This window comes from Ovis canadensis, chromosome 14 (assembly GCF_042477335.2).
Source record: "Ovis canadensis isolate MfBH-ARS-UI-01 breed Bighorn chromosome 14, ARS-UI_OviCan_v2, whole genome shotgun sequence".
NCBI classification, from domain to species: Eukaryota; Metazoa; Chordata; class Mammalia; order Artiodactyla; family Bovidae; genus Ovis; species Ovis canadensis.
Window position 1 is genome coordinate 47988869 of NC_091258.1, and position 12930 is coordinate 48001798.

The window sequence follows — 12930 nt, forward strand, 5'->3', positions numbered from 1 at the left end:
TACCGACCAGGGAGCACGTAAGTCATAGGTGGGGGGTGCCTTTGCCTTCATAGAAACGTCCAAATCTCAGGGCTTTAATGTTAATCGAGGAACCCTTGAAGAGCGGAGGTGCCTCCGAGGCCGAGCTCTGCTGCTTAGGCCCCATCCTCCGGGTGCGAATCCAGGGATGGTGCATGGCCACTGAGACCTCCGGGAATCGGGGGCTTTTAGGGGTCACACCCAGCACCGCAGTGCACCCGCTCTGTGATCTTCAGTAAGCTGGTCTCCTTCTCTGAGCCTTCTCTGTGCAGGCAAAGAGAATGGGTATAAAACTCCTGGGAATTGCTGGGGTACTTGGGTCCGCGGGCTTAACGGTCCCCACCCCGACTCCTCCGGCGCGCCCGGGGTGATGAGGGAAAGCGGACTTCGTAAACGCGGCCAGGCGGTACTCGACCTCTGCGGTCGGCCTCCCCGCGTCCCGAGAAGAACGGCCCCCTTTCCCCACCCCCTCCGGGTTCCCGGCAGCCCTGGCCGCCCCGCCCCCGCTGCAGCTGCTGCTCCCATCCCCACCCCGCCTGGCCCTTTCTGCCTCGTCATCTCCTGCCCTGCCGAGGCTCGACCCGTGAGTGGGGCCGCCAGGAGCGCAGGGACCGGGAGCCCCACCGAACCCCTCCCCCTCCGGCTGGGGGAGGGAAGAGAAACTGAGTTTGGGCGAAATCCGTGCCCGATCACCACCAGCAGCCGTGCGCGAAGGTCTGTGAGCCCCGCCCCTCTCCTCCCCTCTCCCCTCCCCTCCCTTCCGCAGGACTCATCTCTGGGGCTGGGTGGAGGGATGGATGTTGAGTTCGCAGTTGCGCGGTCTTCCGCGCTGGCCCACCACCTTCGCTCCTTAGCGAAAGAACGCGCGCAGGGAGCGAGGTGGGGAGGGCGGCAGAGACCCCCGACCACGCGTGCTAACTGGAGCCGCCAGGTCCTCTGGGAAGAATCTGGGCTGTGACCATTGAAGGACATAACTTCGATATTCTGAGCATTAAATCTCAGAGGATCCAGACTAGCTGGGGTCTCTGCTGTCCAGACAGGACAAAAGGCAGGACTTGAGGTAACTAGAGGAGGAAGCTAACATGAAAATAATTTGGGGAGGAGGGAGAAAAAAGGAGGGGCCGAACTAATATGTCCCCTCCCTCTCTGCACCTGTACACAGTGGGTTCTGCCTTCCCTCCCTTCCTGCACTCTTGACTGTGGGGACAGATTTTGGAAACCTCAAGTAAGACGGCAGAGGATCCATGGTACACAGTCCGGTGATGTCAGCCTAGTGAGGGTGTATGATGTTCACTGGGATACAGAGGAGAAGGAAAGAATCTGCCTCTGGGACACTTGGGCATTGGGGTAAACGAGGGGACATTTGAGTCTTGAAGATGGGTCCACCACTTGGAGGGAGAAAGGGGATTCCAGGCCCAGGGAACAGTGTCTACAAAGTTTGGGAAGTGCCGGTACTGAATGGTTGAGGAAAGTGGGGGAAAGCCTCCTATCTAGGGGCTGGGAAGTGAACAGATAGTCTGGATTCTCTCTGGTGGTCCCACAAGGGTTGAGGGACAGGTAGTCATGGTTGGCATTCTGCTTGGCCAGAGCCCTCGTAATTCAGGCTGGAGCTAGCCACTTGGTCTGTCTGAGCCTGTGTCCTCCTCTGTAAAATGGGCACAATAATCCTACCCTAGAGAGTTGTCCAAGTCACTGTTCTGTAGGGTGATGGGACAGGAGTGAGAGGTGCTGGGAGAGACTGTTACAGGAGATGAGGGGTGGAGGGAGATGCCGATTCTCACTGAGATGTCAGTGGAGGAGCAGCATTTGTCACAGATGGGACATGAAGGGAAAGGGAAGGGCGAAGGGTCTCTGCTCATAGCCTGAGGGAAGGGCTGACACCTCAGTAGGGCTAGGAGGGGTGCAATGACCAGGGAGGCATAGCATGACAGCAGGCAGTGAGAGAGATGGGGGTTAAGACTGAGTCCTCTCTCCCAGACGTAGAGCCAGGTAAGGAGGTGAAGGAGGCACCCCAAAGAGAGGATGAAACCCTTGGACAAAGCCAAAGCCAAGGGAGATGGACTGAGAACGGGAGTGGCCCAGGGCCTGACCTAATTGCCCCTTAATGCCAGGGACCTTGCTGCCTGGGTCAGGTGACCCAAGAGGAGATGAGCCATCGTCCTTGGCTGTTGATAAGTGAACAAAGCAGATTAATTTCTGCCCAAGGCCTGCTGTTGGGGTGGTGACAGCCTCTCAAAATGGGAGGATCCACTGAGGAAAACAGTGAAAGTTTGACAATTGCTGGTAGCTTTTATGAGTTGGGTCCTGGATACTTCAAGATGATGGCTGTGAATCATTCTCAGGGCAGCAGGGAGACAGTTTGGTCTCAGGTATGTCAGAAGATCTTGGTCAGAGCTAATACTCAGGAGGACTCAGGTATCTCTACTCAGGTATTAGGGAACCAGGAGAGTCTAGGAAACCACACTGGGGTTCCAACACGTGGTGGTATCAGTGAGGGGGTGCAGAGGCAGGGGCCTGTCCTGGAAGGATGGACCTCAGAGTCAGGATAAGTGTCTGGACTTCCTCTGGCAGGTGAGAGGAGCGGGAAGACTCTCAGCACTTTGGGATCTGGGAGGGGAGAGATGGAGCTTTGCAGGGTCTAGGCTGGAAGTGAAAGACTAGACTCTGGTGAAGTTGACAGAAGTATTCGGCAGATAGACTGGAAAGGAACTTGATTGCAAGCTGGGTGTGGGTTATCAGGACCAGCTGTAAGTTGGGGAAGCAGGTTGGGAAAGAAGTTAGGTTGGATAAACTAGGTCCGAATCTCTCGCGGTATCTACAGGTGGCAGGGGCTCAGGAGGAAGGACCTGCTTGGGGAGAGCAGTCAGAGTAGATGAGGATCCTGGGATAGCTAGGGGAGGAGAGGAGTGCCACAGTTAACATTTAGGGGCCAAAGGTGAAGCCAGAGGGAGAAATAAGACAGAAAAGGTCAGGGAGGCAGGAGCGGTGCTGCGCTGCGGGCCTGACAAACCGCAGAGATCCAGGTGAACTTAGACCCCAGCCACGGATGTTCACTGGGGCCCCGGGAGAGAGGTCAAAAGCAGGGGAGCTCCGGCCCCCACTACCTCTCGGCCCCCCACCTCCCATGCAGCCCCTACCATGGGCAACACCCAGGAGAGGCCATCAGAGACGATCGACCGCGAGCGGAAACGCCTGGTAGAGACGCTGCAGGCGGACTCGGGGCTGCTGCTGGATGCGCTGCTGGCACGGGGCGTGCTCACCGGGCCCGAGTACGAGGCTCTAGACGCGCTGCCTGACGCCGAACGCAGGGTGCGCCGCCTGTTGCTGTTGGTGCAGAGCAAGGGCGAGGCTGCCTGCCAGGAGCTGCTGAGCTGCGCCCAGCGAACTGTGCGGGCGCCCGATCCCGCCTGGGACTGGCAGCACGTGGGGACCGGTGAGAGCGCGCGGGGGAGGCGGAGCCTAGGTCAGAGGAGGGGGCGTGGCATGAGGGCATCGATCTGTGGTCTTCCCCAAAGACTCGCACGTGTGCAGAGGAAACCACCGAGGATAAACTGAGCCTGAGACACTCCCACCTCTGCCGTAGGCTACCGGGAACGAAGCTATGACCCTCCATGCCCAGGCCACTGGACTCCCGGGGCTGCTGACTCAGGGACCACGTGCCCCTGGCTGCCCAGAGCTCCAGAATCCGATGAGGCCCGGGGTCCTGAGGACTCCGAGGCAGCACAATCCGGAACCCCCGAGGAAGCTGAGCCAGAGCTGGAAGCCGAGACCTCTGAAGGGGCTGAACCGGAGTTGGACCCCCAAATGGATCCGGAACCGGAGCCAGAGGCAGAGCCAGAGCCAGAGGCGGAGCCAGAGCCAGAGCCTGACTTCGAGGCTGAAGACGAGCCTGAAGGTGTGAGGATACCCAAACCTGGTGGGAGGACGTGGCCTGGGAGGCAGAGGAGGCGGGGCTCTATCTGAATGACCACGCCCCTCTATTATTTCTAGATTCCTGAAAGCCATAGCACCCACAGGCCGCTCTTCGTCCTAGCAGCAATGGGATCTGGGATCCCGCCAAGGTGGGGTCAGATGCCACCAAGGTTCCATCTGGCCCAGTACCACTGAAAGTGAATAAATTCTGGAGGGTCAGCCTGGACTCTGATTGTGGCTCTCTGCCTAGGAATGAGGGTGTGGATGTGTGCCTCTAAGTCCCAAAGTCTTTGGGCAGCCCTGTCCCCATGGCACAGCTCTCAGCCCATTTCTGTCCTCAACAGTACAAGCTGTACCCCTGGAGACCCCAGACCCAGGTCTCCAGTGGGACAAGGGCCAGATCCTTGGGCCCTGCTCCATGGCCCTTTTATCCTCATGAACCATTTGGGGACATGTGTCATCACCAGCCCCACCCAAGAAAGCCCCTAGCACTGGCACAAAGGTCCAGGAAAGGAGTACTTATCTCCACTTAGAGAAAGCTAGACTCACAGCCTTGGGAAGGGAGATTAAGAGAAAGAGGAAGTGATCGTGAGTAGATGAAGCCGACACACTTAATTATAATTGTTTTAATTGGCTTCTCTCAGGACTGGGAGCTCAGTGAGGATTCTGACCAGTTAACTGGTACACAGAAGGCGCTCTATACATATTCAATGACTAAAGGAATAAGGACTTTCCAGCTGTGTTTCCAAGTTTTCAAGTGGAAAAACTAAGGCCAAGGGTGGAAGCAGGGCTGGGTCAACCTCACACAGCTGAGTCTGAGGTGAAACTAGAAGCAACAATCATCTTGGCACCTCTCCTGGTTGAGGAGAGGCTCAGAACTTGGAACCACTGGGGGCCTGCCCCTCAGGCTTGATTGTAGATGCTTCCCACCTATGCCAACCTCTGCCAGAGACCAGCTGCGAGGGTGTGGGCAAAGACAGGGACAGCAGAGGCCAGTGCAGGGGTTGAGGGCAAGGCCAGGGGAGCTCTCGGCTTGACTCACAGGCCTATGTATATGTGAGGGAGGGCGGGGGTGTGTATCGGTGGGGCTAGGAACAGTCAGTGCCTTTCAGAGGAGCCCTGTTCCCTCCATCGAACTTTCAGAAGCCCAGGACACACAGCACAGAAATAGGGAATACACACAATGACAATGGGAGAGGCAAAATGCTGGAAAGCACACCCCAGCCCAGCTGGGTCTCTACTACCAGGATCCCTGCTCCTCGAGTCGGTGTGAAAGCCGGACAGCAGGCTCAGGCAGTCACCCCAGGAGAAGGGAGATCCCCACCAGGACCCAGTGAGAGGTAGACAGCGTGAAAGCTGAAGGAGCACCAAGGGGCCAGGTGGGGGACGAAAAGACTGGAGTACGCAGACACCCAAAGCCATCTCATGCAAGAACAAGTTTCTACTCCCACCCCACCCCCCCTCAATGCCCATCCATGCTCAGCTTCCCTCCCACCCTCAGGCTCTTCCTTGGCTCAACAGACAGCTGGAGACAGGAGGGCAGACTTAGTTTGCCTGACATGCTGCTGTTGACCCTTGGGGTCCAGGGAGGCTAGCACAAATTCTCTGCTGTTGCCGCTCCTCCCTCCTGAAATGCTTCTGCCCTCCCCAGGCCCCAAGAAACACCCAGGCTGTGGAAGCACAGAGCAACCAGCTTCATGTTCTGGGGGCCGATCCGGAGCCCTCAACCAGTATCAGTCAGGCAGCAGGCGGCCCAGCTCTGCCTCATCCAGCCGGTTGGTGGTCATGATGTGTTCCAGCTGCTGCCGGTAGCGTGCTAAGTCCTGCATGAAGTGGGGCACCCGGGTGTTGTCCAGCACCCCGTGGGGCCGGAGGTGATCCACATCCTCATAGGAAACCTGCAGGGAGAAAGCTGGGCCTCAGTGCAGGGTCCCCTGGTTTTCAGGCAGCTGGTCCCAGCTCTCTTCCAATAGCCCATAGCCCTTTGCTCCCAGAACCCCTCCCACTCCCCTTCTGATTCATTCCCCACGTTCTGTACCCTGTGGCTCCATCCTGGGTGTTTGCTCTTTTTCTCAAAATCTTCTTCTAAGATCTATGTGCTTCAACCCCACTCCTGTATCCAGTCCAGCTTCCCCCCTTCATCTCCAAATCTGGGTATCCAACTGCCTTCCAAACACCTTTCCCTGGATACCAGGCGCCTCAGACGCCTCATAGCCAGCCTTCCTGGGTGCCAGCTTATGCAGCCCGACCCTTCTCACAGTCCCTAGGTCAGATTCCAGGGTGGGGACTTAGAATATGTCACCCTCCCACTCAGAGTGGCCACTGAGTTGAAAAGACTCCACTCTCTGAAGATCTCTCCAGCTTGCCCCTTCTCCATCTGCATGGCCACTGCGGGGTTATGCCAGACCACCGTCAGTGCTGCAGAAGAGACGAGAAAGGCCTCCTCTTCCCCTTGCTGCTGCTCCTGCTGCTGCTAAGTCGCTTCAGTCGTGCCCGACTCTGTGTGACCCCACAAACAGCAGCCCACCAGGCTCCTCCGTCCCTGGGATTCTCCAGGCAAGAACACTGGAGTGGGTTGCCATTTCCTTCTCCAATGCATGAAAGTGCAAAGTGAAAGGGAAGTCCTCAGTCATGTCCGACTAGTAGCAACCCCATGGACTGCAGCCTACCAGGCTCCTCTGCCCATGGGATTTTCCAGGCAAGAGTGCTGGACTGGGTTGCCATTGCCTTCTCCGCTTCCCCTTGCACTCCCTTCCATAGGCCTCTCCTCCCATATGACACACAGAGCCTTCTAAAGCCAACATCTGTGCCACCCTTCGCTTGAAGCTCCTTGGATTCCCCACTGCTTTGGATGAAGTTCAACTTCCTCAGTTTGGCACAAATACCCAGTGCCAAGGGCTTGATCCCTGGCTGTTTCTCCAGCTTGCTTCTGCAGGCCTTCCTGACTGCTCTCCTGGCCTGGAATGCTCACTTCCTTAGCAGTGTCTACACACACACCTGTGGGCTAGAAAAAGCACCTATACTGGCTGCCAGACTGTCACCTCATCGCCTGTGCTCACTCCACCCACGCTCCCCCCATGAGAGGCCTGGCACCCAGTCCTCAGTGGAGTTCCAACCAGAGGCTCAGGGAATACGGCAATGAAGGGGAGAGCTGGCTGGGACCTCTGAAGGCCCTGTGGCCCCTCACCTTGCCCAGCGAGGTCAGCAGTGGGAAGTCAATGGTCTGGCGATGCCGCAGAATGCGCAGGATGCCATCCAGGTATACCTGGTCCTTGCTGAAGCAGCCTGTGGGCAAAGAGGGCCGTGAGCCCTAGGTCCAAACCCCCACCCTCACCTTCCCACCCCAGATTGAGGCACTCCCCCGCCAACCCCCCAGGACTGGTGCCCACCAGGCAGCGAGGTGTCAGTCTGGCCGCGCTTGGCACGCACGCAGTACTCCCAGCGCACATCGGCATCCTGCACGTAGCGCGCCAGGTCCTGGAAGAGCTGGCGAAAGGACATGCGGGCGGCACGATGTATCGTATAGTAGAGCAGTGCCGCGCGCCACAGGAAGGGCTGCTTGCGGAACAGCACGCTGTGCAGGCTGGCCAGGCCCTCCTCTGTGGGGTTTGCTGGCCTCAGCCCGTACTGCTGCCGGCCCTCGGCGCTGTGCCACGGCTGTCGTGCGTTGTTCACGCCCCGAAGGTAGTGGGTACCTGTGGGGAGGGCAAAGAAGAGGCTGGGCTGAGCATCCCGGGGGTCTTCCTGCCTGGCCCTATCCGGGCCCTGCTCTGCCTGGCTGGACCTCTAGCCGGTGACTCACATAGCTTTATGTCCCTAAAATCAGGCTCTCACACAAGCCTCTCCACCCTACACCCATACTCACCCAACCTAAGGCATCATCAAGACCATCTTCAGGTAAACTCACACCCAAGGATCCAGAGGTTCACACACATGAATCCTCCCCCACCCGTCCAGGACTACACACACACAATTCTCCCAAACTAACACTGCTCCCCCACCCCACCTCCCGCAGCCCCCTAGAGAGGCCAGTCCCATACCCTTGCATGCCCATCTCATGCTGACATATTCAGCAAAAACCCTTTTGCCCAGAGCAACACGATTTTTGACGAGGAGTGACAGACATGAAAGAATAGTAATTCGTGTCCTATGCCTGCCTTTCCAGCCTGGCCAGTCCCTTCCTAAGTCCATCTGTGTCTTCAGCCAGTTCCCTCCCCAGAATCTGAACTTGAATCCACCGTGGAAGGCCTGTACTGTGGCTAGACTAGTGGGGCCCTTAGAGTTCTCCCTCTGGCCTGTCTGGGCCTCAGCAGTCTTGCCCCACGGACAAGGGAAATCAGAGAAGAAGCTGAGGGAGGAAAAGATACCCAAAAGAAACAGGAAGTGAGGGTGAGCCCAAAGAGTGGGCTGGCATGTTCTGGCGTACCTCTGTGAGCCTGAGGGAGGAGGTGGCTGCTGGTGAAGGGAAGGGGAAAAATGAGAGGGGGTGGAATTACTGGGACCCCTCACTGCCCCGCCCCCATGTCCCAGCCCCCTCTCATTCCAGCCCACCCACCTACCACACCCTGACCTATCTCGTGCCGCAGCATGCCCTCCAACCAGTACTGGCGGGCTCCAGTCAGGTTGATGGCCAATGTTGGTCGGCTGTTCTCCACCATCATCACTGCCTGGGACAGGAGGTCCTCACTCAGCTGCACCACTACCTGTGGGTGGCAGAGACGCACGTCATGGCCACCATCCCCGGGGGCCAGTGGGGAGGTGGACCTGCTGATGCCACAGGGGAACCAGGCCCGACACTTGGCCACAATACCCACCCTGCCCCACCTCTGCTTGGAGCCAGCTCCCACCTGACTGGGGCGGGGACGGGAGCAGGGCTGGCCTGAGGTCACTAGCTCCACCAGAACAGAGCTGGGCCTGGCACTGCGCAGTCTGGCAGTGTGGTTGGAAGCGGGTGAAAAAGGGGTATCACTGACAGCGTGAGCTCACCTCCCCGACGCAGCCCTCCTTCTGCATGTATCTGCGCACAATGGACCAGATCTGGCACTTGGTCAGCAGCTGGCCCCCCGTTGCAGCCTCGAAGTGTTCATAGGTCCCAAACTTCTCCAGGACAGCCTCGATGATGCCAACTGCCTGTACAGAGGGCCGCAGCAGCAGGTCAGGCTGGACCGCTCAGGTGGTCCGGGCTGGGGTGAGGCGGGCAGTCGCCACTGACCTGATGAATGAACTGTCCAGAGGCCTCACAGTATTTCTCCAGCACAGCCGTGGGCATGGGTTCCTGGTACTCAAACTGTGGGTTGTAGGTGTAATGGGACTGGAAGAACTTGTCCCGCTCGCGGTCCATATTGGTTGGCCGCAGAGCCACCAACATGCAGGGGCTCTTGCTGGCACCATGGCCTGCCTCCTTTCGAGCCTTAGCGATATGAGGCAGGGAGGCTGCAGGCCGCAGGGTGCCCCTACCTGGGTCCCGTCCCCGTCCAGGCGGGGCCCGACTCTGGGTGCTGCCCCCCCGCCGGCCAGTACTGTTCACGGTGTAGGTGCTCTCGCTGCGCCGCATGTGTCCACGGTGGCCCAAGTGCAGCTCTGAGAAGGGCTGCCTCTCTGCCCGGGGCCGCAGGGCTGAGGGGACGGACAGAGCCAGGGGCAGGGCCAGGGACTGAGGCCAGGGGAACAGCGCTGTCCCATTTCGGTCTGAGGGCCCCCGCCTATGGGCCAAGGAGGAGGGGCTGGCTGGCGGGCTGGGGGGTGCCTGCTCATACACCTGAGCACCTGAGTCCAGCACCATTCTGTCCTGGAGGGCACATCCGGCTGGGTCACTCCAGCTCCCCACACCGTCGACTTCTGGAGACACAGGAAGGATGTGGAGGCCAGCAATGAGTGGGTATGGCCTCAGGGCCAGCAGGCCCTGTGCCCCCTCACCTCCACCCTAGTTAGTCCATTCCCTGGACCGGGGGAAAGCAGGAGGAGGTCTCATACATCCACGTAGATGGTGGTTCCTCAAATCCCCTTAGCCCATGAGCTTCTGAGAGTAAGGCCTAAGCCCCCCACTCATGATTCTAATCCCTGTGCTCAGAGCCCACCCAGACTGGGAATTTGGTACAGTGTAGCCTCAGCTGCCAGGATGAAAGGTGAGGGGGTCTCACTACCTTCTATCTGCCTTCTACCTCTGGCATTTTCTCAATCTCACTCCGCCCCTCCCACCCAGCTCCATCCACTTCCTCCAGCCCATTGGGCCTACCTGCCCCATGCTTATGCTAGTCCCTCCACCTGGAATGCTCTCTTCCCTCTGGGCCATCTGTTCAAATCTAAATTAGAACCAGCTTTTTGTAAGCAGAGGGAAAGTTCAGCCAATCCAAGCCAATCCCTGGGTGTCTCCTATCAGAGCCATCTTCCTAGTGGTCATCCAAGGCCAGTGTCAGGACGGTTACCCCAACTCTGTACCAGGGCTCAGTCTAACCCAGTCTCTCCCCAGAGACTGACCAAAGGCTCCATCCTCCGAACTCTCCTGTCTGCTCAGGGACATAATTCCAGCATCTCTCCTTTTTCCTACATCTCCTACATCATCAGTCTCTTCCATTCTGCTGGATTCTTCCCGTCAGTATAAACACATGCTGTTATTTCTCCATCTTAAAAAATAAAACCCTCACTTGACCCCATAGCTTCACTGCATTTCCCTCCAGCTGCTTCTCAGGGTAATACAACACTCCAAGTCATCTATACTCAGTCTTTATCTAGTTCCTTCTTTCCTGTTCTGTCTTAAATTTCACTTCAAGTAGGGACTTCTGGCCCCTGCTCTCTATCAAACTGACCTGACCAAGGTCACCAATGATCTTCATGTTGATCAGTAGAACTTGACAAAGTTAATGACTTCATCCCAGCTTGGCCACATCTTCCACTTGGTTCTTGAATACACTGGGACATAGTTCTCCCATCTCACTAGCTGCTTGTTCTTGTCTTCCTTGCTGCTCATCCCTGTCTTTCTGACCTCTTAACACCATAATGTGGAGAGACACTGCTTTGGGAAAGATCCCGCTGTTCTCCTAACTTGCTACAATAAATCCTTCCTTACCCGCCCCTCCCCTGGAAAAAAAAAAAAAAAACTCTAATGTCCAGAACTTGAAAACTTCTCTTCTCCATTTATGCTCTCTCCCTGGGTGATCTCATCCACTCTCATGGTTTTAAATATGTCAGCCCAAACTTCTTTCATAAACTTCAGACTAGTGTTCTCTGTGCGTAAGTTGCTCAGCTATATTCAACTCTTTGCAACCCTATGAACTATAACCCACCAGGCTCCTATGTCCATGGAATTCTCCAGGCAAGAATACTGGATACGGAGTGGGTTGCCATTCCCTTCACCAGGGATTTTCCCAACCCAGGTCTCCTGCATTGCAGGCAGATTCTTTACCATCTGAAACACAGGGAAGCCCCTCAAACTATGTTGTCAGTTCTCAATTCAACATGTTTACTTGAATGTATAACAGGCATCTCAAACTGAAAATGTCCCTGTCTGGAACGCTTTCCCCTCATATAACAGCAGGGGTCACTCTCACTTTCCTCAGATTTCTGTACAAATATCTTGTTAGAAAAGCCTTCCCAACACACCCTCTGTAAGACAGTAAACCTCCTCTAAACCCTCTCCACCAGAACCTCGCCTTCCCTACAATATTGTCCTCCAATGCAGTCATCACCATCTGAAGTACAGTATATGTGACTATTGTCTGTTTTCTCCTTCTAAGTGTTCACAGCTGTGTCCCCAGAACAGTTGTTCAGTAAAGGAATGAAACCAAGAGCCCTTGTCCTTCTCAGAACTGGAATCATTCCCTCCCTGCACATGGCTTCCCCAGCTAGTTCTGATCCCTTCTCCCCTCCTCCCAGCATTCTGCCTAGTGACAAGCTGCTGGATGATTTCAGGCTCAGGCTTCCTTTCCCTCAACTAACCATACACTTTTCTGGATTCCTCACTGCTCTCCAGGCCTCTTACTTGTACCAATCCTCTTTATCTCCCCTTCTTTCATTTGACCTACCTCTTTGGAATTACCAGGATATGCCTGTTTTTTTCATGTCTCAGGTCCTTTTGCCAAGAATGCCCTCCCAATGTCTCCCTGTAACAAACTCCTAACCATTCTTCAGGACAGGGTTTAGGCCTCACCTCCTCTGGGAAGCCTTCCCAGCGTCTTAGAGGCTCCCAGTGCCCAAGCGGCTTCTTTACCACCCTAGGCTGTTATTGTTGGAGCCCAGGTCCGTCTCCCCCCACATCATCCCCTGAACTCCCTGAGGGCAGGGACGGGTCTCATTCACCCCCATGACCAAAGTACCCAGCACTAGATGCAGAATGAATGAAAGATGGTTGTGGGAGGAGCCCAGACTGAAGGCGGAGTCTGGTAATATATAAGAGGGTGTGGTCTGAGCCAGTAAGAAACTCCAAGATAACATTGAAGAGGAGCCAATGGGTACTAGGAAATCGAGGAGGGGCGTGACCTACAGCCAATAAGTGGCAGGGGCTGGGGCAAAGGGTGTGCCCAATGGAGGGCGGGGCCAGTGGACAATGGAGCGGGGTTCCCAGGTAGATGAGGAGGGGTCCGGTCGAACGCCTTTTCGGCCTTGTGGGGGTGGGGGGATTACACCCGCGTGCCGCGCCCCCACCTGTTCAATCCTCTTCTCGCCGCCGCTGTTCCCGCTCCGCAACACAGGCCGCCGGCTGCCCAGCCCGCGGGAGCCGACGCTGGTGACGCAGGGGCTCGGGCGCGCGCACGCTCAGACGAAGGAGCGCGGATTCGCGTCAATCTCTGCTGCCGCAAGAGCCCGAGGACACGGCTTGGGGTGGGGCCAGGCAGAGCCAGGGGGTGGTGTCCGCCATCGGGTCACGCCCCTGGGTGGGGTGTTGTCTTAAACCCGCCCCCTCTGCCTCAGTTGACTGGCGTAGGAGACGCCAGCTCTCTGCGGGTGCGCGCACACGTAAGGGTGTAGCCTGCACACTGTGGAAGTCCCCGTACTTGGGAAAGC

At 56.9% G+C, this 12930-nt stretch overlaps 2 protein-coding genes across 4 annotated transcripts; one reads left to right on the top strand and one right to left on the bottom strand.

Annotated features, from left to right (window-relative positions):
- Nucleotides 1-49: 49 nt before the first annotated feature.
- Nucleotides 50-4156, top strand: NOL3 (nucleolar protein 3). Its single transcript, XM_069550103.1, has 4 exons — nucleotides 50-732; nucleotides 3149-3451; nucleotides 3602-3913; nucleotides 4009-4156. Exons 2-4 carry the CDS (start codon nucleotides 3157-3159, stop codon nucleotides 4014-4016), a joined length of 615 nt encoding a protein of 204 aa, XP_069406204.1. The 5' UTR covers nucleotides 50-732; nucleotides 3149-3156; the 3' UTR covers nucleotides 4017-4156.
- A 385-nt stretch (nucleotides 4157-4541) lies between these two features.
- Nucleotides 4542-12731, bottom strand: MATCAP1 (microtubule associated tyrosine carboxypeptidase 1). 3 transcript variants are annotated; one of them, XM_069550087.1, is made up of 7 exons: nucleotides 12571-12731; nucleotides 9143-9768; nucleotides 8917-9060; nucleotides 8501-8633; nucleotides 7320-7625; nucleotides 7118-7215; nucleotides 4542-5828 (listed from the first exon to the last, which is right to left on the bottom strand). In XM_069550087.1, exons 2-7 carry the CDS (start codon nucleotides 9710-9712, stop codon nucleotides 5664-5666), a joined length of 1416 nt encoding a protein of 471 aa, XP_069406188.1. In that variant the 5' UTR covers nucleotides 9713-9768; nucleotides 12571-12731; the 3' UTR covers nucleotides 4542-5663. The 3 variants fall into 3 exon arrangements, with proteins under 3 accessions (XP_069406188.1, XP_069406189.1, XP_069406190.1); XM_069550088.1 differs by lacking the exon at nucleotides 12571-12731 and adding an exon at nucleotides 11214-11635; XM_069550089.1 differs by lacking the exon at nucleotides 12571-12731 and having other exon boundaries at nucleotides 9143-9835.
- Nucleotides 12732-12930: the final 199 nt, after the last annotated feature.